The sequence below is a fragment of the Schistocerca nitens genome, chromosome 1, assembly GCF_023898315.1.
Source record: "Schistocerca nitens isolate TAMUIC-IGC-003100 chromosome 1, iqSchNite1.1, whole genome shotgun sequence".
Lineage (NCBI taxonomy): Eukaryota > Metazoa > Arthropoda > Insecta > Orthoptera > Acrididae > Schistocerca > Schistocerca nitens.
In genome coordinates this window covers 1,192,555,945-1,192,576,309 of record NC_064614.1, presented here as the reverse complement: position 1 = coordinate 1,192,576,309, position 20,365 = coordinate 1,192,555,945, and the positions used below count along the sequence as shown (strand labels likewise).

Genomic DNA, 20,365 nt, shown 5'->3' with positions numbered 1-20,365 from the left:
AAAGGAAAGTTGCTACTCACCATATAGCAGAGATGGCAAGACAGAGAGAGAGACAAAAAAATAAAACCTTCCAAACCCACTGAATAAATCCTATTGGACATCAGCAGAAATAATAGACAAATAGTTATCCTGTTTAATACTCCTGAAACAGGAAAAAATCTAAAAGAAATGCTTATCCTACTTTGCTACCATCTTTACATCTCTATATCCAATCATGCTAATGGATTTATTTTGTTATTTTCATGACTTCTATTTTTAATGTTGATGGTCGTAAAAAGATTCAAAAAGCTGTGTTTCAAATGCTACATTTTTTGTGTTGCTTGGGTAAAATGTAGCCCGGGAGCAGCATCTGATAAGATGAATGTGAGTAACACGCTGAAACAAACCTTCAGTTGACCAATATAACTGACTTGACAACCTAGGACTAAATAAATACAGTCCTTGTCTCCTCAGTATGGTATGTCATCCACTCATTATGAACAGATTGTATAATTGCTAACACAATGACTGCATGTAGAACTGTGTCCAAAAGTTCTCCGAGTGTATTTCAACAATGTTCTCTAAAGATCCAATGCTGCACCAAGGAAATGCTATGATTTACTTTGCACATATTGACTACAAAACTTAATTTATGCAGTGCTTGTTGAAGCCACAATGTTTCTCTTTGTGCTTGGAATTGCTAAACCTGGAGTTTAGAAGCATCACAGACAGCCATTTCCAGAAAAGTGTGAGAATGTTATAATGAATATGGAATCTGTGACCCAGATTCCAGAAGGGACTAAGTGCCTGCTATACTCCCCACATTGCACCCCCCCTCTCCCCAGTCCCTTGTGGATGAATATGTCTGCAAGCCTTCTTGTAGACTGGTGTCACCTGTGCTTTTTTTTCCAACTACTGTGCACAACAGTAATTTGTTCAAGCTGTCAACAGTATATTATGGTTAAAAGAGGGCAGCTTGAATACCTCACCCACAAATTTGACATACGCAGTGCAGCCACAATATGACCACTGCCTGTGTTTGACTTCAAAATACAGTAACCACTCACAGATGACAGCACTAGCAGTAGAGGGTACATAAAGCTTGATGGAACAATGCGGAAAACAGTGCAGTCATCATCATAGTGCAGAAATGGAGGGATTTGTCTGACATCCAAAAGGTCACACTCATTGGCTTTTGAGCAAAGCGTGGAAGCATTTCTGAAATGGCTAAGTTTGTAAACTTACTGTAAGGAAGACACATCAAGTTGCAGACAGGCACAATTAAAAGGTGTTCTCAGCTCCTATAATTATCCCCAGATCCCTACCCTACAACCTCCTGATGTTGCATCTGTTGGCAGTCTAGTCCCTGCACACTCCACCAGACAACGTTCTTCTCTCTCCCCACCCATACACTACTATCCCTCCCCATTCCCCACTTCATCCAGATTTCTGCTTGCATCGCAAGTGATAGTTGCATTCTGACCCAAGATGCTGGAGTTAGTGGTCATGTGTGTGTGAGCTGTGCCTGCTTGTATGTGTGAATGGTGTGTCTCTCTTTTACTGTTGAAGGCTGTGGCTGAAAGCTTTATGTAAGTGTCTTAATTGTGCCTGTCTGCAACTTGACATGTCTTTAGAGTAAGTAGCAATCTGTCTTTTCCTACACTGCAATATTCCTACCTGGATTTTCCATTGTTTAATTAAATTTGTAAACCGTTTGTGTGCCACCGTGGTTAAAGTGTACTGTGCATGCCAAAACGACATACCCAAAACTGTCAGTGGAGCAGTTGTGTGTACCACAGGCCATAGATGACGGGGATGAATGATGTATAGATGAATGGTGTATACATTCAGCTGTTGAGCAAAGGGCAATCCAGGTGAACCAAGGGGCTACCAACAGTGCCTTTTCAATGACCATTCAGCAAACATTGCTGTATATGGGCCTCTGCAGCGTACGCCTGATTTGTGCACCCATGTTGACTGCTGTCCATCAGTGATTAAGAGTTGAATTTGTTCACAGTTACCACAACTGAATGTCCACTGAGTGGTGGACTTCGCAGATGAATCATGTTTTATGCTCCAATGGACAGACGATTACTGGCATGTATGGTATGAAACAACTGAAAGCAAACAATTGTTGAAAGCGTCCAGGCAGGAGAAGGGAGCATTATGGTCCGGGAAATGTTTTTGTGGTACTCTCTGTCATTACAGAAAGCACAATGGATCAACAGAACAAAGTGTCTATCCCTAGGCACCACATCCACAACTACATGCAGTCTGATTTTCCTCGGCAGGATGGCACCTACCAGTAGGATAACACAACCTGTTACACAGCTTGTTATTACACAGCTTGTTATGTACGTGCATGGTTTGAAGAGCACCAGAATGAGTTTACCATACTCTCCTGGCCACCATACTCCTATAATTTCAACCCAATCGAGAATCTGTGGGACCTCCTCGAACGGGCTGTACACGCCATGGATCCTCAACCAAGAAACAGTATAGGAGTCAAACATGGTTCCACTTGTCAGTTGATATCTTCCAGAACCTCACTGGCTCTCTCCCTACCCTTCTTGTACTGGCCTGTGCTGCAAAAGATGGTTATTCAGGATTTTTACATGTGATTAAATTAATGTGACTGAATGTATAATCTGATAGGGATTCCATTGAGTCTTGGGTTCTTGTTTGATTTTACTGATTTCAGCTGTTTCTCAACACCACTGACACTAATATCTGGAATGGGCCAAGGATTTAATTATCAAATCACTCCTGCTTCTTTCTTTGTAAAGGGAGTTTAGCATTTCTGTTTTTGCTCTGCTACCCTTGCTTTCATTTCATGTGTCAACATGAGTGGCCTGTCACTAACTTTGGTGTCAATGACAGTGTTTACCCACAACCACAATTTCTTTGAGTTTTGTGAGAGGCCTTCAACAACACTGTGCAATGTTATTCATTCAAAGCATCATCACGAACTGACAGTTAAGCATGTTTTGCTTAACATCCACGAATAGACTTACGCTTTGTTTTAAACCTGTTGTGCAGTCACTGTTTCCTTAGCAGTTTCTTTGCAGAGAGAGTACACTATGGGACTGTGGAGAAGGGGAAGGCATGAGGAGAGAGTAATCCCATCATTAACTGTATTATTAGTTACACATCTCTCCAGGCTTGGTCAACCATCCATCTAAACTTGAACCAAAGTTCCTCCACATGTTCATACTCATAGGTAAAGATTTCCAGATCTTTGTTAAACCATGATTGGTTTCATGCTAATTTAGGTGCATCCTTAGGTGATCTAAACAGGGATTAAAAAAGAAAATATTTTACAAATTTGTTCTATGCCTTAGTAAATATTGCTATATGGAAAAGAAAATTCTTGTGCTTTATGTACTTACACAAATTGTGTGCACAACATTATTCTACATTGTCCTGAAGGTTGTCCCCAACATTCATGCCATTGATAAATTAAAACTCTCTAGAAATGTTTGTTGAACTGATAAAAAGGGAGAGTCCCTAAAACAAAATGAAATGAGTATTTGGTGTGAAGTGAATAAAATAAGCTCTAAAAAGCATGCAAAAATGTATGTAAGCACCAATAAAATGGCCATAAGGAAAACCAAACTATATAGAATCCTGTACAAGCAGGTGTGAGGAAAACTGCATTGGCCATGGTATCCAAAAAAACCAGTGAAACAGTGCTGGCTAGATAAAGTGGGATTAGTGCACTAAATGGTGAAGTGTGAAAGAGGGGGGGGAGGTGCTGTACATAAAAATAAATTAAAATTTAAATACGCAAGTGATATAAAACATGGACAATGTGTGGACAGGAAACTAATATGATAAATCCCGCATGATGCCGACTACTAATATTTATAATCCTTGTTTAGATCACTTGAGGATGTATCTAAATTGGCATGAAGCCAGTCATGGTTTTAATAAACTTTGTACAACCAGAGTTGTGTTTTTTGCCTTCTTATAAAAATGTGGTCACTTAGCTGCCATTACCTGCAACTCTAAATAATATGTATATTTTGAGCTCTTCATTGTGATACAACATGACACTACTTTTTTTTATCGAGTTCACTGGAAGTGTAATATCCTCCTACATGTTCTAGTTACCATTTATACTTGGTCATCATTGTTGCTGTGACTTACTCATTGTCACTGATACCAGATTTAATGTATGAGGCATGTTTTTTAAATAAGGTCCATTTGAACATTAGTACACAAAAAGGTTATTTCAAAAAAGTAAATTTCTTTTCAGAAAGTACATACTTCACTCTGCTTTTTGACATAGTTGCCAAGTTTTTTCAAACACGTATCATACCTCTCAACCAATTTTAAAATACCCTCATCATAAAAACTTGCCGCCTGCTCCAATAACGAAGAGTTCACTGCTATTTTCACATCATCATCATCATCATTGTAACGGTCACCATGAGGTGTTGTTTGAGGTGAAGGAACAGATGGTAATTGCTCAGTGCAAGATCCAGACTGTAGGGTGGGTGGTTTAGAAATTCCCAACCAAAACTGTTCAATAAATTGCAGGTCTCACCTGCAGTGTGAGGTCTTTCACTGCCTTGGAGGAGGACAATTCCCTTTGTCAGCATGCTGTGTCTTTTGTTTTGAATCACTCTGCGTAGCTTTCTCAGGGTTTTGCAGTATGCTTCTGCACTGATAGTTGTTCCTCGTTGGATGAAGTCAACCAACAAAACACCATGCCTATCCCAAAACATTAATGCCATGATTTTGCACTGGGACAGAGTCTGTTTGTCCTTCACCTTTACAGGTGAGTGTGTGTGTGTGCCTCCATTCAATGCTCTGTTGCTTTGATTCGAGTATGATATGTGAAACCCATGTTTCGTCTCCTGTTATGATCTGACTCAAGAAGCTGTCACCTCCTTCATGGTAATGAGTCAAGAACTTCATCGCACACTCAAATATCTGGTTTTTGTGGTCATCTGTTAGGAGTTTCTGGACCCAACGGGAGCACGGTTTCCTAAACTTCAGGTATTCAGAAACAATGTTGTAAAGCACTGATCTCAACACATCAGGAAATTCATTTGAGAGACCTGCTATTGTGAAGCACCTGCTCTCACGAATCGTCACTTCAGCTGAAGCCACCAAATTGTCTGTAATCAAAGAAGGGCAACTGGAGTGGTCCTCATCACAGACGTTGTCACAGCCATCTTTGAATTCTCATACCCACTTATGCACTTTGCTTTCACTCCTAACAGTATCACCGTAAACTTCGCAAATCCGTCAATGAATTTCTGCAGCAGACAGGTTTCTTGCTGACAAAAACTGTATCACTGAGCAAACCTCACATGTGACAGGTGAGTTGATAGTCAAACATTTTGAAAGCACAGAACAGAACCGTACAGGTTAGCTACAGAGCTGAAACTGAGCACAGTTGCTCGAGAGGTATGCCAGTACAAGACGCATGTGCTTGTTGCGGTATTTGCATGAAATACTAGTGTCTACAACAAAATGGACCTTACTCAAAAAACACACCTCATAGAATCAGCAGGCAGGTCCATTTGTTGCCATTAAATCTAATACCTTGGTCAGGAGGGGCTTCTGAGTTGTCTGTTGTAAGTAGTTTTCAGAAAAACCTTGCAGTATTGCTTCATAAGATGTGTTGTCACAGGCACCACTTCCAAATCTGTATTTGTTCTAATCAATTGCTGGATGATTAAAGTCTTCTTCAATGATGACAGCATGACTAGGGAACAAATTTTCTAGGAAGCTGAAATTTTCTTTATCTGATTTTGGTGGTGATTTTGCCTGTGTGTTAACACAAATAGTACACCAAAGCCATTCTATCCTACACATATTTAAGTCTGTTTACATAATTAGCTATGATCTAAATAATAATTTAGTCCCATGTAACAAAAGTTTGATATCTGTGACTCTTTAGTGGTGCGTTTTCACAGGCATAGGTTTGAGCCCAACTTCTAATATTGCACACTATTTTAAACTACCAGGAAGTTTCATCACATGAATCAGATCACCATCAACTCTGACTCTGGCTGCGTAAACAGTCTATAGAGCAGTCACATAGGCTTTCTAATTATATTTCTTTAGTTCATTTCTGCCCCAGTTAGGTGAAGTTTGTCAAATTCTGTTACCTTACATTAACTTCCATAATTAATCTTTTAGTTGTGTATTCATTTGGAAAACCCTAACCAAATGCAAAAATTTTAAAATACCTTCACAACAACTTTCCAGTATTATTAAAGTTTGGAAGATCGATTATACAAGTACTGTTTATGGGGTTATTGGATAGGAAAGAAAATAAACAGAAGTATTTGTGAATATGGACACCATTTTACTTCATTTTTGAATTACTTATTTGGTCAAATCACAGTAGCAATGAAGATTACAGCACCAAAAGTTGCCCAAGATGAATCTCACAGTTCTTAGTTAAGTAAACAGTAGAGTGAAACGGAAGTTAGCATTAAGAGTCACAACTCTCAACATCAAGGGACTAAAAATGTGCTCAGTAGGAGAAGATTGTTGTAATCTCAAATGGTGTTGTCAAACTCAGCATTTTGCCACTTATTTTAGAGGAGCAACAAGAAACATACCAGAATGCCCCAATGGGTGTGTCCTAATAAAACAGAATTTATTTCAGTAATGTATTGTAATGATTCCTTCAAGTCTGGTATACACTAGTAAATTCATCATCAATGGAATATTTGCAAAGCAAACAGATATGCTATCATGCATGGACCTTCTAACACTGCTACAATTGGCATGCACTATCATCAGTTTGTCTATAAAGATTCAGAGGTCAACTCCTAAAAACAAAAATTGAGGCCTTAGGTATGAGTTTGTCAGTGATAACATTTTATTTCACTAATTATGCAATAATAGATGCTACATACTTTGATTTTTGAACACCAACAGCTCCTCATCAGTATTTCACAGTGTTGTGCCATGCAGTCATATAGCATGGTCACCACTCATAAGAGCACTGTGTACCAATGCTCCAGTGGCAGCAGCGCAGCATACTCCTAAGTGCTCACAGTGAGGATATCACAAGAGATGCAGCAGTCATACTGCTGGAGTCAATGGATCCAATTAGAATCCTAAGTGATTAGGTCACATCATTGCAGCCCAGAAGGGCAGTCATCTGGTGGGTCACCAGGAGTATGGAGCGTGTCTCCTCTAAGTTGTGGCTCTGTTATTGTGATCATCTTTATGGAAGATTAACTTCAGCTACAGACCAGGACATGAGTGATTATGCTAAGCTATGTTTCACCTTGTTTTCAGACTAAATGCTCTAAGTTGTAATTAATTCTGACTTTTCATTTGATATTTTGTACCTCAGATGCAACAGACAGCACTTTTTTCTACCAAGTGTGGAGATTGTACCAAGCAGTGTACTGTGTGGTAACACAATCTTTGGTGGTGGATTTGCAAATCTGATCAAAATTTGCATGTATTTTATATCAGTATTAATAGATTAATTCTCCACATAAAACAGAATATAATTAATATTAAATTCCTTACTCTTTAGGTTGGATAGGAGTTCGTGGAGTGGAAATTAATCCTTGTGATTTGTTTTCTTTTCACTTCAACACAAGTATCACAACACTCTGCTGAGGCAGAGCAAAGGAGAGAGAAGAATTACACTAGTACCAATTAATTACTGGCAGCAGAACTCTCTTGCAACATAGGTGTGACATGAAGCAATGCCTGAGGCAGTGTGTGCTACTGTGCTAACCGGACAGAGAATATTTGATGTTAGTTTAATATTGTGTGACCTGAGGGACAATAAAAAGATTACATTTTATGTACTGTTATACTGGATATGAAATTTTGCCTTTGAAAAGCAAAATCTATCTTTGTCAGACATCGTCTCTAAAATGTCTGTTGCACTTAGATCTAATTAGATTGTTTTGTATTTAAATAATATTTTGATACATGTAATCTGAAAGTCTGCAGACAGGAGTGATGAGGCTAATAATGCAGAGTGATTTGTTAAACTGAAGAAGTGTGTTATTTTCTTAAGAAGTTAGTTGAACTGATTCTAATGAATTTTTTGCTGCTTTGTTTTAGTGTGTAGTATGTAGCATGATAATTGAGTCTTCTTTAATGCTGCATTCAGATACTGAAGTATAAAAATTTTGTTGCTAAATGGGAAGAAATAATTTTCAATACATTCCATTTTATAAAATTTTGTATGTTATTTTATGTGGTCTTTTTTTTCTGTTCTCACAATTTCAAACTGTCTGTATGTTTACATTAATTGTGTTCAAAATATTTTCTGAGATCACACGTCATTTTGTTTGGAGTAATGGAGAAAGATGAATCGGAAAGTCAAATAGTGTTTTCTGGCAAACAGATCTAAATGTTCTGATACAAGGAGGATGTTTGCTATAATTGGAAATCCATTTATAGTTTTTAGGATTGACTGGAAGCAGATCTATTTCATTATGTGTAAGAGAAACACAATGCACTTACATGGTTCCAATACCACACCTTAAGGTGCGCCGCAGTTTATCATAGTTCTTTACATATAAGTGAAGTCATCCATAGATTCACAGGCGATTTACTTCTGTCAGAGGTTCAAGATACTTTTACAGTTATGTGACTGTTTGACATCTCTTGTTAAAACCAAGCATCCGTATATCTTTCCTGGAATCTAATTACTGAAATAGTTGTTACATGGTGCATGGCAGTTATTATTATTATTATTATTATTATTATTACACATGCAGAGCAGTTTATAATGTATTAAAGTCTGCCTCCATTCCCCACCAATTTAGGGATGAGGCCTGACAGTGCACAAAATTTCACCATCCTTGTAATGCTGGAACTGTATCTGTGAGGATGGTGGGAAGATCTCCATGGAGACTGAGGGTTGCCCTAATATCAGTATATAGGACACACACTGCCACAATATGCTGAACTGAAAGTGGCATGCCACAAACTTCACAGAGTGGTTAATCCTACCACTAGGATGAAGCCATGTGTAAAATTGCTATGGTAAGCAGAAGCTCCTTCCAGCGGCGAGGCTGACATGAAGTCCGCCATACCTCTGTGGTCCATTTGAGTGACCACAGTTTGTTTTCTGTCACCTGCAACCATTCAGTCTCCCACCGATGCATGATGCATCTGTCAGAAAATCAGATGATGGCGTGCAGTGAGATAGGCCACTGATGGACAGCACCATCCCAAAACACTTCCTTGGCGGCTTTGTTGACCATGTCGTTAACCTGTACCCCAATGTGGCCAGGCACCCAGAAAAAGATCACTTCCTTGCCACAGTGTTTGAGCCACTGTAAGGAGTGATGGATGAGCTGATTCAGCTGGTTGACTGGATACATTTGGTGGAGTACTTGCAGTGCACTAAGCAAGGTGGAACGACAAGCAAACTTGTATGGTGATGTCTGTGAACCCTCTCCAGTGCCATGAGAATGCCATATAATTCCACATCATAATTTGTGTATTGTTCCTGAAGATGCACTTTAAAAACCCCGTAAGGGAAAACAACAGAACAACCGAGGACATTCTCTTACTGGGGTCCATCTGTATAAACAATGATAAAATCGTGGTACTTACCTAAAATGGACAAAAATAAAGTACAAGTTTTCTTGTACTGTGTCAAGCTTAAAATTAATTTGGGCCTTTGAACATGCCAAGGCGGCAACGTGTTCCATCCCTGGTTGTGTAGTTTGATGCCTCATAGACCTAGACCATTGAGGCAGTCTGTAGCACATATCCCAAATGGCTTGGTCGCATAGGGCCAATTCCTGAACAGTGATTCAAAGGTGGGTTGGACCACTGAACTAAATGTAATGACCTAGGTGATGCTGAGATTTTCAGTGCCTGTTGAGCCAAAAGGACACAGCACCAAATCCAGAGTGTTGGTTCACCAGCCTCTGCACACAGGCTCAGAACTAGGCAGGTCCAAAAGTCCCCAGTTGATATCTGAGTGCCCTCATGGTGGACAGCATCTAACACTTTGAGGTAGGAAGGATGGGCTGTTCCATATATCATGTTGCTGTAATCTAAAAATGATCGAACAAATGCCCTACAAAGCTGCAGGAGGCGGGACCTGTCAGCTCCGCATGTTTTTCCACTAAGGCACTTCAAAATATTCAGTGACTAGAAGCCCTTTGTTCATTATCATTCAGGTGTGGGAGCCATGTTAATTATGACTCAAATGAAAAACCTAAAAAGTGAACAGTTTCTTGAAAATATAAAATAGTGTCCCCCATTGTGAGCACTGCTTGGTTAAAACTTCGACGAGCATGGTTAAAATTAACACATGTAGTCTTCTCGGGTGAGAACTGAAAACCAGTTGTTCTGACCCAGGTTTCCAACCTCATAATGGTCAGAGGCAGCTGCCTCATTGATAACAATGCCAAACAATGTGACACAGAGGACACTGCCTTGGGGGGGGGGGGGGGGGGGGGGGACCCCATTTTCTTGAACATAGCAGTCAGACAAGGCATCAACAATGTGATATTGAAAATGCCAGTCGTCTAGAAAGGATTGGATAAGAACTGGCAGGCATCCACGTAGTCCCCATTCATGAAGTTGGTGAAGGATGTTGTACATCCAAGTGGTGTCATATGCTTTTTCAAGGTCAAAGAAACACACAAACCAAATAGTTCTGCCATAAGGAGGACTCCTGTATCACTGTCTCCAGTAGAATTAAGTTGTCAGGGGTGAAACGGTAGTGCCTGAAACTGCACTGTGAGTGGCTCAGGTGACCTCGGGATTTGAGCAGCCAGATGAGGTGACGGTTGACCAGGCGTTCAAGAGTCTTACCCATACAACTGGTAAGGGCTACACTCTGGTAACTGTTAGGGGTGCTACAGTCCTTGCCTAGTTTCAAAAATGGAATTAATATTGCCTCCTTCCAAGTTGCGGGATACTGTCCATCGAGCTGGATCTGATTGAAACAAGAGAAGAGCTGTCCTTTCACTTCTGGGCACAGATGATGAAGCATGTCATAATGGATCTCACCAGGTCCTGGAGCAGTGTCTCTGGCTGCAGACAAAGCTGATTGCAGTTCCCACATGGAGAATGAAAGGTTGTAGACTTCCTCATCTCTGCAATGTTATGGAACACCTGAAACCAGGAACTTGTCTGGATGACGTAGTAACAGTAAAGAAGTATTCAGCTAAAACCTGAGCCATGTCTTATGGCATGTCCACCAACACCCACTGTTTAACAAGGCCATAAGGGAATGTGCATTGCCCTTGATGAAATCCAACTTATTGATTCCCAAATTTGTGCAACGGAAGTGGACCAAGTAATGGAAGTCATGAATTCCATCCAGGAAGCCCTCTTACATTCTTTTATCACTCAACTTGCATGTGCTCTCACAGATCTGAAGGCAGGAAGGTTTTCTGTAGTTGGACAGTGTTTGAAGATACACAGAACTGTTCATCTGGCCCTGACTGCCAATCAACAATCGTCAGGAAAGGGAGGTAATGACAGTGGCACATAAAGTGCCCTCCGCGACACACCATTGGGTGGCTTGCAGAATGTAAATGTAGATGTAGATGTCACTCCACCAAGGTACAAGCCATCATCTGAAGTGGTTACTAGACTGGGGGATAGACTCTGTGGCAGCTCATTGGATCTCACAAATGGTATGGGCCACCGTCTCCTGTACACAATACTTTTGTTCAAAAATAGCCTATCAGCCATACTGCAACCAATTTTCCCTTTGTATTATCAATCTGTGTGGTCTCCTGTCAGCCACCATCCTAGTCAGCAAATGGATCCACACTGGGAAGTGGTCACTAGAATGTAAATCTGCAGCCACTTCCCACTGAACAGAATTTGCAATAGCTAGGGAACAAAAACAAAGCTGAAAAAGATCCTGTAGCTGTGGAAAAGTGTGTCATCTGACCAGTGTTCAGAAGGCAGGTATTCTCAGAATGGACAAGCTGATCCCCACAGCACATTGTATGCACTGAAGTCCCCCACAAGGAGGAATAGGCACGGGAGTGCCTGAAAGAGTTCTGTCAGTGTGTCCGCACCCAAAGGGTCATTAGGTGGAAGGTAAAAAGAACACACTGTGATATTAAAGGGTGCGAGAACTTTCACGGCAGTTGCTTTCATGGCAATGGTAAGAGGGACAGGAGAGGAGTGGCATCTGTCTTCAATGAAAACAGCCACTCAACCTTTAACCTGTCTCCAATAGTATCGTCCTTCCTGTATGGATGGTAACCCCGTGATGCAGGTGTGTCAGTGACTAAGATGTGTTTTTTGTAAGCAGATGCAGAACGGTTTCCCCTGGACCAGGAGCTGTAATTCTTCCAGATGTGAGTGATATCCATTTAAGTTCCACTGCAACACAGAAGTCTGTGGAAGCCATTGTTTAGGATGGTTGTTCTTTTCTTTCTCCCTCGGAGGTGGTAATTTACCAGGAAGGTCAGGGGGAACATTACCCAGTTCCTGGCTCTCCAGTTCCTCGAATTGGAAGTCCATATCCTCCAGGGCATAGACCCCTTCAGAGAGGGAGAGAGCTCACCAATCCAAAGGTTTATTTACCACTTTCTTGGACTTTGAACTACTTTTCAAAGGACGTTTTTCTTTACTGATGGGAGGAGTGGTTGCCAGGGTCATGGGGATGGCTTAGTTGGCTTCTGATAGTGGGTAGGGGTATGTGGCTTAGGTAGTAAGCCCATTGCTGACAGCTTCTGAACGACTTCAGTTTCAAGTGGAGCATCCCCCCCCCCCACCCCACCCACCCCCCTGCCCCCCCTGGTACACCAACAATTGCATGTGATCATACTTGAATTTGTGGTCTGAGTTCATGTGAAGGCGTCACATTTAGCAATTGGTGTCTTAAGGGCTGATGGAAAAGAAATAGCAAAAACTGGAGGTTGCATAGCTTTGAAACCTTTTCTAAATTCACCATAGGGTATGCATCTCTTGACTCTCAACTCCTGAATTTTCCTTTCCTCATTGTAAACCTCACACTTTCTGCTCCACACTGGCTGATCCCCAGAGCAGTTAACACATTCTGGAGGAAGTGTACCAGAATTGCCTGATTCATGAGCCGAGGCTCCACAATTGTCACATGTAGCCCTCCCATTACATCCCATAGTGGTATTGCCAAATTGCTAACATTTGTAGCATCACATTGGGTTAGGATCAAATAGGTGAACCTTAAGGTGGATACAGCCTGCAGGGATATGTTCAGGTAATTCCAGAGTACTAAACATTAGAGTAAGTGTTGCCAATTTTTCCAATTTGCCATTAACTCACCTCATAGTTCTGCACTTGTGTTATGCACATAGTTTTCCATTCTGCACGTAACTCCATTGGGTCCACCTCCATTACATCGGAGCAGGTAACCACACCCTTCCTAAGGTTAAGGGTTTTATGCAACTCATGTCAACTGGGTAGTTACCTAAGGCCTTACATCCCAAAAAGATTAGATATTTGGTTTGAATTAGCAGTTTCCACCAGAAGTGTTCAATTAAAAAGTCATTTGAGACTTTTTAGAGACCAAGCAATACCCTCCAATGCCTTGTGAATATAGAGAGGAGGATAACTTATCAATGGTTCCCCCTGTTTGCTTGATTACAATGCAAGTGTTATGGCACACTAATGCCCTGTTACCTGGAATCAGACTTCTTTTCGGGGGGACAGACCAACCAAGCTCTCTTTGATGAGTGGGTGTAGATACTACCTGACAGTACACCTGTCCTGTCAGGAGTAGTAGATTGATGAGACCATTCCATAGGATCCCACAAGATGCTAGGGAAACAACCATCAACCCAGCCACAGCCCTGTATGACTGAGCAAGCCTTATACAACTGGGGAGCAGCAGGTGCCCCAGAGGCTGCCCACTACAGACTGTTTTACCTCAACAGCCATTCACATCAGCATATAGCACACCTTTTGGTTGGTGGGTAATTTTATAGAGGTGTACACCTACCTCACAGTCCAGGTGGTGAAGCCAAGACCCCCATTCTCCAAAACACAGAACATTACACCACTGCACCGCATTGTGGTCAGTGAAGCATGCCCAGAGAATACAGTGACAGAGGGTTCATGGCACTTACCAGCCCCCGGTGCAGGAACCCCAGAGTTGCCAAACCTGTACTCAGAAAATTAATGCTGATTCCCTCAGGGGCATGACAGTGGAAGTGCAACTAATTTGATCAGGTGTAGCCCTGAATAAACATGCATAAAAACCTCACAGAAATGCTTTAAAACATAGCATACAAACATACTGTAAAGGCACACTGTGGATAAAATTAGTCAAGAGCTACTAATGTTAATTTTCCCCAAAAACTGGGTAATGCAGTTGTGTGGTTCATGACAATGTAAGACACAAAGCAATCATTTTTCTCCAGAGGCATTAGTGTGATGGTCTGCATACACAAAAACTGAAAAACTACTACGATCCACATGAAAGGCTGAGGAAGGGACCTTGTCCCATTGCCTTCAACATTTAGTGAATAACTCAAAAATGAGCTTAAGGGACACTTCAACTGCCTAGAGGCAATTTAACAACAACAATAAGTTTATAAGGAATTTCCACTGGAATCGCTCTGCCTATTAAAATGTCACAGATTAAAACTGTTTGTCAAATGAATCCTAACCCCAAACTTCCTTAGTAATACACTGACCAATAGTTATTCAGGCAAATCTCTTGAGCCACCCTCAGAGCTCCAGTTTTGCCAGTACTATCTCTGTTTCCAAATTTTGTGGATGTTCTCCTGCACACATATCTGGAGCGCTCCTTATACGATTTGTGGAAATGCAGAACACATCCAATCAACTGCTTTCCTGCATGCAACACTAGACCCTTGCATGCAAATAGTACCTTGCACTTAGCCGCACAGGGTAGCCGCGCTGTCTGAAGCGCCTTGTCACGGTTCACGTGGCTCCCCCCCCGTCGGAGGTTCAAGTCCTCCCCTGGGCATGGGTGTCTGTGTTGTCCTTAGCATAAGTTAGTTTAAGTTAGATTAACTAGTGTGAATGCCTAGGGACTGATGGCCCCAGCAGTTTGGTCCCATAGGAACTTACAACAAATTTCAATTTCCTTGCACTTGGCCACTCAGACAGGCAATGTGGCCAACATACAAAGATTATAGTATTATCATAGGACTTCAGTGAATAGCTTTATAATGGACTGAAGTGAAACTGGTCATCATTTAACTAAAAACAATGTTTCATGTAATGCTGATGGTTTTAAGAATGAAACTCTGCTGACTCTCTGTGTAAAATAGCTGATTTAGCATTTCTGAAGAAACTCGTGCAGCAAAAAACTTCTAACCAGACCATCCACGTTTTTGTCAATACAGTCTGATATATAATATTTGGCCATTAAGGCCTTCATCAACAATACACACACACACACACACACACACACACACACACACACACACACACACACACACACACACTGCAGTCTCTGGCAACTGAAACACACTGTTTTCCAGTTGTTTGAGACTGCAGTGGTGTGTGTGTGTGTGTGTGTGTGTGTGTGTGTGTGTGTGTGAGAGAGAGAGAGAGAGAGAGAGAGAGAGAGAGAGAGAGAGAGAGAGAGAGATAGCATTTGTTGAGCAACAGCATTGTAGAACAGTTTTAAAATGGTTGTTATGTAAAGTTTAAAAAAACATTGAAAATTCTCATTGTTATTTTCTCAAAGAATCAGTGTCTCAGCACATTTTCCAATAATCTGCTAGGGAACAATTCAGTAGAGGCACAGGTCTGATGAGCTTCTGTGGAGACACTCAGTTGTTAAGAAGTAAATTGTTATAGCAATTCTCATTATCATCATGTAATGGACTAAAGTATTTGACAATATATAGTTCACAAGACAAAAATTACACTCTGTCTTGCATGGAGGCAAGTCGTAGCCATGCCTAACCACATCTGTCCTCCACCAGCACTCTCCAAAGACTTCTCAAAATGCAGTAAATGAAGATAGCAGAACTTAGTAGTGCAGAGAGTCAGAGATGAACATTTACAGAAATTTTAAATATTTACAGAAAGTTTAAGTTCACATTTACCAAAAAAATAATATTCCAAAAAATAGTAATAATTCAGTTAAATAAAGTTGGGTATAATTTTATATTGTAGTTTCTATTTTCAAAATGTAATGGGAAAAAATATAACAAGATAAACAAAATTTCAAATAATAGTCACCAACAACATAGTGATACTGAAAACTCCCAAAGTGAAAGTAAGATATGCAACAAATGTATTGTCAACTACCACGTATCAGGTAATTCAATGGTACAGATTTGTTTTGAACTTATATGAAGACTTGAAAGTAGTAATTATTTCATTCAGCCATGCACACCTCTCAGCTGTAATTTGCTGTTCATGAATAAGCATTCCATTAATTTTAATATTCTAACATTAACTGTGGGAAAGTAAAATTAAAGTAGGTAATAGGTTAATAAAATTTTAATGGTTGATGAAATGAGTCAAAGTATTATTGTGCAATTTTGACACTATTTTTGTATAAATGGTAGCAAATTAGTTGGTACTATGTTTGAACTCTTCTTTTTTATTTTTATCATGTATATATCCTGCAATTGTCATTAAATATCCTGAACTTGCCACATCCTTGACAGCCCTCAAAGACTAGTGACAATTGAAGAAACTCAATTTTATTTTTATAGAAGGTTATAATATAGCTGTTGACTTAATACTTACACCGTAGAACTATTTAGACATCCTGCAGTAGTGAGGACGTAAGATTCACTCACAAGCACACCAGCACAATACCACTTGTTGTCACTCAGATTACCATACCCTAGTGCTGCCTAAGACAGACAAGACACTTCTATTAATATAGATTTCATGTGTTTTAAAGGTTGTAATTGTGATATTAATCAGAAATTTACTTTTTCAAGTATAATTACCAAGTAGGGGAATAGGCCTGGCACAGCCACATTCTTGCCAGGAATCATTTCAATCGGTGGGCACTCACTCACTGTTGCTAGTTGTGCACTTTTCTCACATTCTGTATAAACAAGAATAAGGTAAAAATATTAAGTACTGAAGTGGTTTATTTCCTTGTCCACCGTCTTGTTTTAGAACTGACTGCTGTACCAGAGTCTAACATATGAGTCACGAAACAGAGAGTTTTTCTGAAACTTCGCTACTGCAGCGCCTCCAAGCAGCAGGTACTGCAAAATGATTTGTGTATTTTGTGTGTATATGGACTTAAAAAGCATGTTCAAAAGCAATTTTAGATGTAAAGGCTGTGCAGAGTATTGAATCTCCTGTGTGCTACAATTTTGAGAAATCTGGCATCCCAGTACTGCCTTTTGTAGCCAAACCAGAAGAATTGGGAGAAGAAAACAGCCATAGGTATGTTTGTGGCTATATTGTGAAAAAATATTGTCAATCCAAAAATGTGAAGTATGTTCTGCCCTTCTAACTGATGGTAGCAATGTGTTGGATAGCAGTAATAAACTCTAAGCTATTTTAGGAACTACAAAGATGATACTTTTGGCTCTTTAACTATGTGCAGTGAAGAGCTGCTCAGTTTTTGGGCAAAGTGTGAAACTGTGTTCACTAAAAACTTTGAGATGTATATTCATCAATATCAGTGTGAGACCATGTTAGTAAAGCTTGTAGTGGAAGTTGCAGCTTTTCCTGAAGGCTGTTATGAGGGAATAAAGTTGCTGGTTGTAAAATACTCTGTAAGATTAGGGCTTTATTTCATTCTGAAATTCAGTAATGATAAGCTGTCACAAAACAAGAGGAAAAATATAAAATACTTACAGTTCAGGCATTTAGGATGCTAATTGATATCATAAATGTTTTGGGAGCAAAATTAAATCTGTTTGCTCTGCCAATTATGTAGTTGTTTATTTGCACCCATATGTCCTAATCCTGTCCTTTTAATGCTGCTGATTTTTTTAATGGCACTGAGGTATGCCAATGGATGGCCAAGTTTTAAATGCTGTGCCAGATTACATGTGGTCTGTACCTAAATTTTTCTGAAATACAAGGGAATAATAGAAGTTGGGATTAAGTGAAGGGTAAATTTATTTAAAGTCTTTGTCCAAGTTTGTAAAATAGCATAAATGTTGCCATTTTCATTTATATATGTTACAACAATTTTTTGTCAGAATAACTACTTGAATTATACAGTTCTGGTACTTGGATGTGTAACATGTCTGTTGTTTGTTACCTTTATACAGTTTTTAACATATGCCATAGTCAAATATGGCATAGTGTTTAGAAATATCAGTTTTTGCTGGCAGTACTCCTTACAATTGTAACTCTGACAGGGAGTCACTTGACACTTTTTGTGATTTTCATTTGGTGCACATATTTTTCCAACATTTATGTATCTGCTGTGTGTCCTGAGTTCTACAGGTAGTGGGCAGGAAATGAGATTGATGATAAACTTACGGAAACATGTGCTAGCTCTAGGTTAAGATATGCACATAAATAGATCGTGTCTACTTTTGAATGTATTAAAATGAATCCAAAATCTGCTAAAAAAACTCAAGAAATGAATTAAAATCGGTGCACAGCATCACAAAGTATGCAAAGTATATGGATATAAACATAATCAAATCCTTTTAAATGTAAACACATCCTGTTACATCTCATTTCCCACCTTAAAAAATTTTTGACAATACAATTATGACTCTGCTGCTACTGTAAACTGTACATATTGCACCGCAGTGACATTTTATTAGTATAGACTGACAGTGACAAGAGATGGAATATTACTTTAATTATGTTTTCCTATTCGTATTGGAAAATTCACCACTATGTTTAGTGACAAGGAAATATGGATTTAACAGCATTAAAAATCTCAAGTTCTCTGTTTATAACATGCCATTCTTCTGTTAAAGCAGTTCTGCCACTTTAAGTGCTAGCATAACTTCAGCTGTCAAAAGGTTGCACACTTCCTACAGAGCTTCGTGACTGTTTACTTTACTGTGGCTGAACTGCCATTTTTGACAATATTTATAAAGAAAATACAGCTTTGTCCCATTGTTTGCATCATCAATACTGTCAACATTTGGATAACTTTGTTATTCAATTCTCAAGAAGCCTTCAGTTCAAAGCTTACTCAGGTAACATGTCAGTAATCAGCTATGATTTAGTAACTGATGACAATAATCCAAAAAATTATCCTTCAATGATTTATCACATAGGGGTCAATTAGTTTTAGGCTGTGTATTGAAGTTAGCTTCCTCTTTTTATGGATTACCACAGCATTTTCCAACACACATCGCAACATACAGGAAATTTTTGAGACGCTTTCATGACAATCTCATATCTGGACTCCATGTTTCATATCAAAATCTGTACAAAAATAAAAAAGGGAAAATTTTATATAATGAAATACTTGTGTAGTAGCTTGACATTAGTCCACATCATATTGTAAAACTGAAAAAGAATTATAAAATGAAAGTGTATGATTGAGCCAACTTGCAGAAGAATCCTTTGGGCTGATGAATGGATAGCTGCATGTCATTCAAAAACCTGATTACTTATTATGCATCTACAGTGCATCATAGTAATTAATGTCTTAATTCTGCTCACTTCAATGTCTCATTCACCATGGAGAGAGGAGGGGGTTCAGGGGGGATGCTGACTCACTTTTTCACATGGACTGAGGGAAGGACATGAACAACAGTTTTCCAAATGTAATGGAGTAAGTGGAAAGGGTATAGCAGCAAGTCTGTAGTTCCAAAGCCATCAGTGGGGGTCATTGATGGGTGCAGTGATGAAGAGCAAATCTGTGTTTACATCAGAAAATATTGTATAATGGGGACTAACCAGATAAAGCACTTCCATTGCTAAGACACAGACCTCATAGTCAGAATGTTAGAGCTAGCTCTATCTGGCCATCCTGATTTAGTTTTCTGCGGTTTTCCTAAGTCAGTTCAGGCAAATGGCAGGATGGTTCCTTCGACAAGGCCACTGCACTGTCCATCTGTCCTACACTCTTAAACCATACTTTTACATTCTTTGTTCAACTATATTTTTGGAGTTATACATTTTCATTGTATTTTGGTGCTGAATACCTTACCATTGTAAGATGATCCCTGGATGAATGAATGAATAAATAGAAATAAAAATAGAAATACTACTTTTTCACTCAGCAGTTTGGTGTATCCTAGTAGCTAATATGATTTTTTTTTTAAATCAATTCTAACCACAGAAGATTATGCTCTTACTTCACTACTTTTTAACTTGGAATCCACATGCAAAAGGATTTAATGAAATTGTTACCAACAATTTCAAGAAACAATCTAGAAGAAAAGAGTCTATTGCATATGCCAATTACTAGCTTCAATAGAGGAAATGTGTTAGGGAGGGCTCAGTGGTAGTTTGACAGGAAGTAAGTTCACACTGAATGTAATGCAAATAAAGTTTTGTAAAGTTATTTCTTGATATCTGGACAGAGTCT

At 39.5% G+C, this 20,365-nt stretch overlaps 1 protein-coding gene across 2 annotated transcripts in view; it reads right to left on the bottom strand.

Moving 5' to 3' along the window:
• Positions 1-20,365, bottom strand: part of LOC126239504 (serine protease snake-like) — a 149,091-nt gene that overhangs the window by 83,630 nt on the left and 45,096 nt on the right. For both annotated transcript variants that reach the window (XM_049947865.1, XM_049947866.1), the window contains exons 3-4: positions 16,842-16,942; positions 16,633-16,742 (exon numbers count right to left, since the gene is read on the bottom strand). In XM_049947865.1, coding sequence (XP_049803822.1) covers positions 16,633-16,742; positions 16,842-16,942 — 211 coding nt within the window. The remainder of the gene's footprint in view (positions 1-16,632; positions 16,743-16,841; positions 16,943-20,365) is intronic.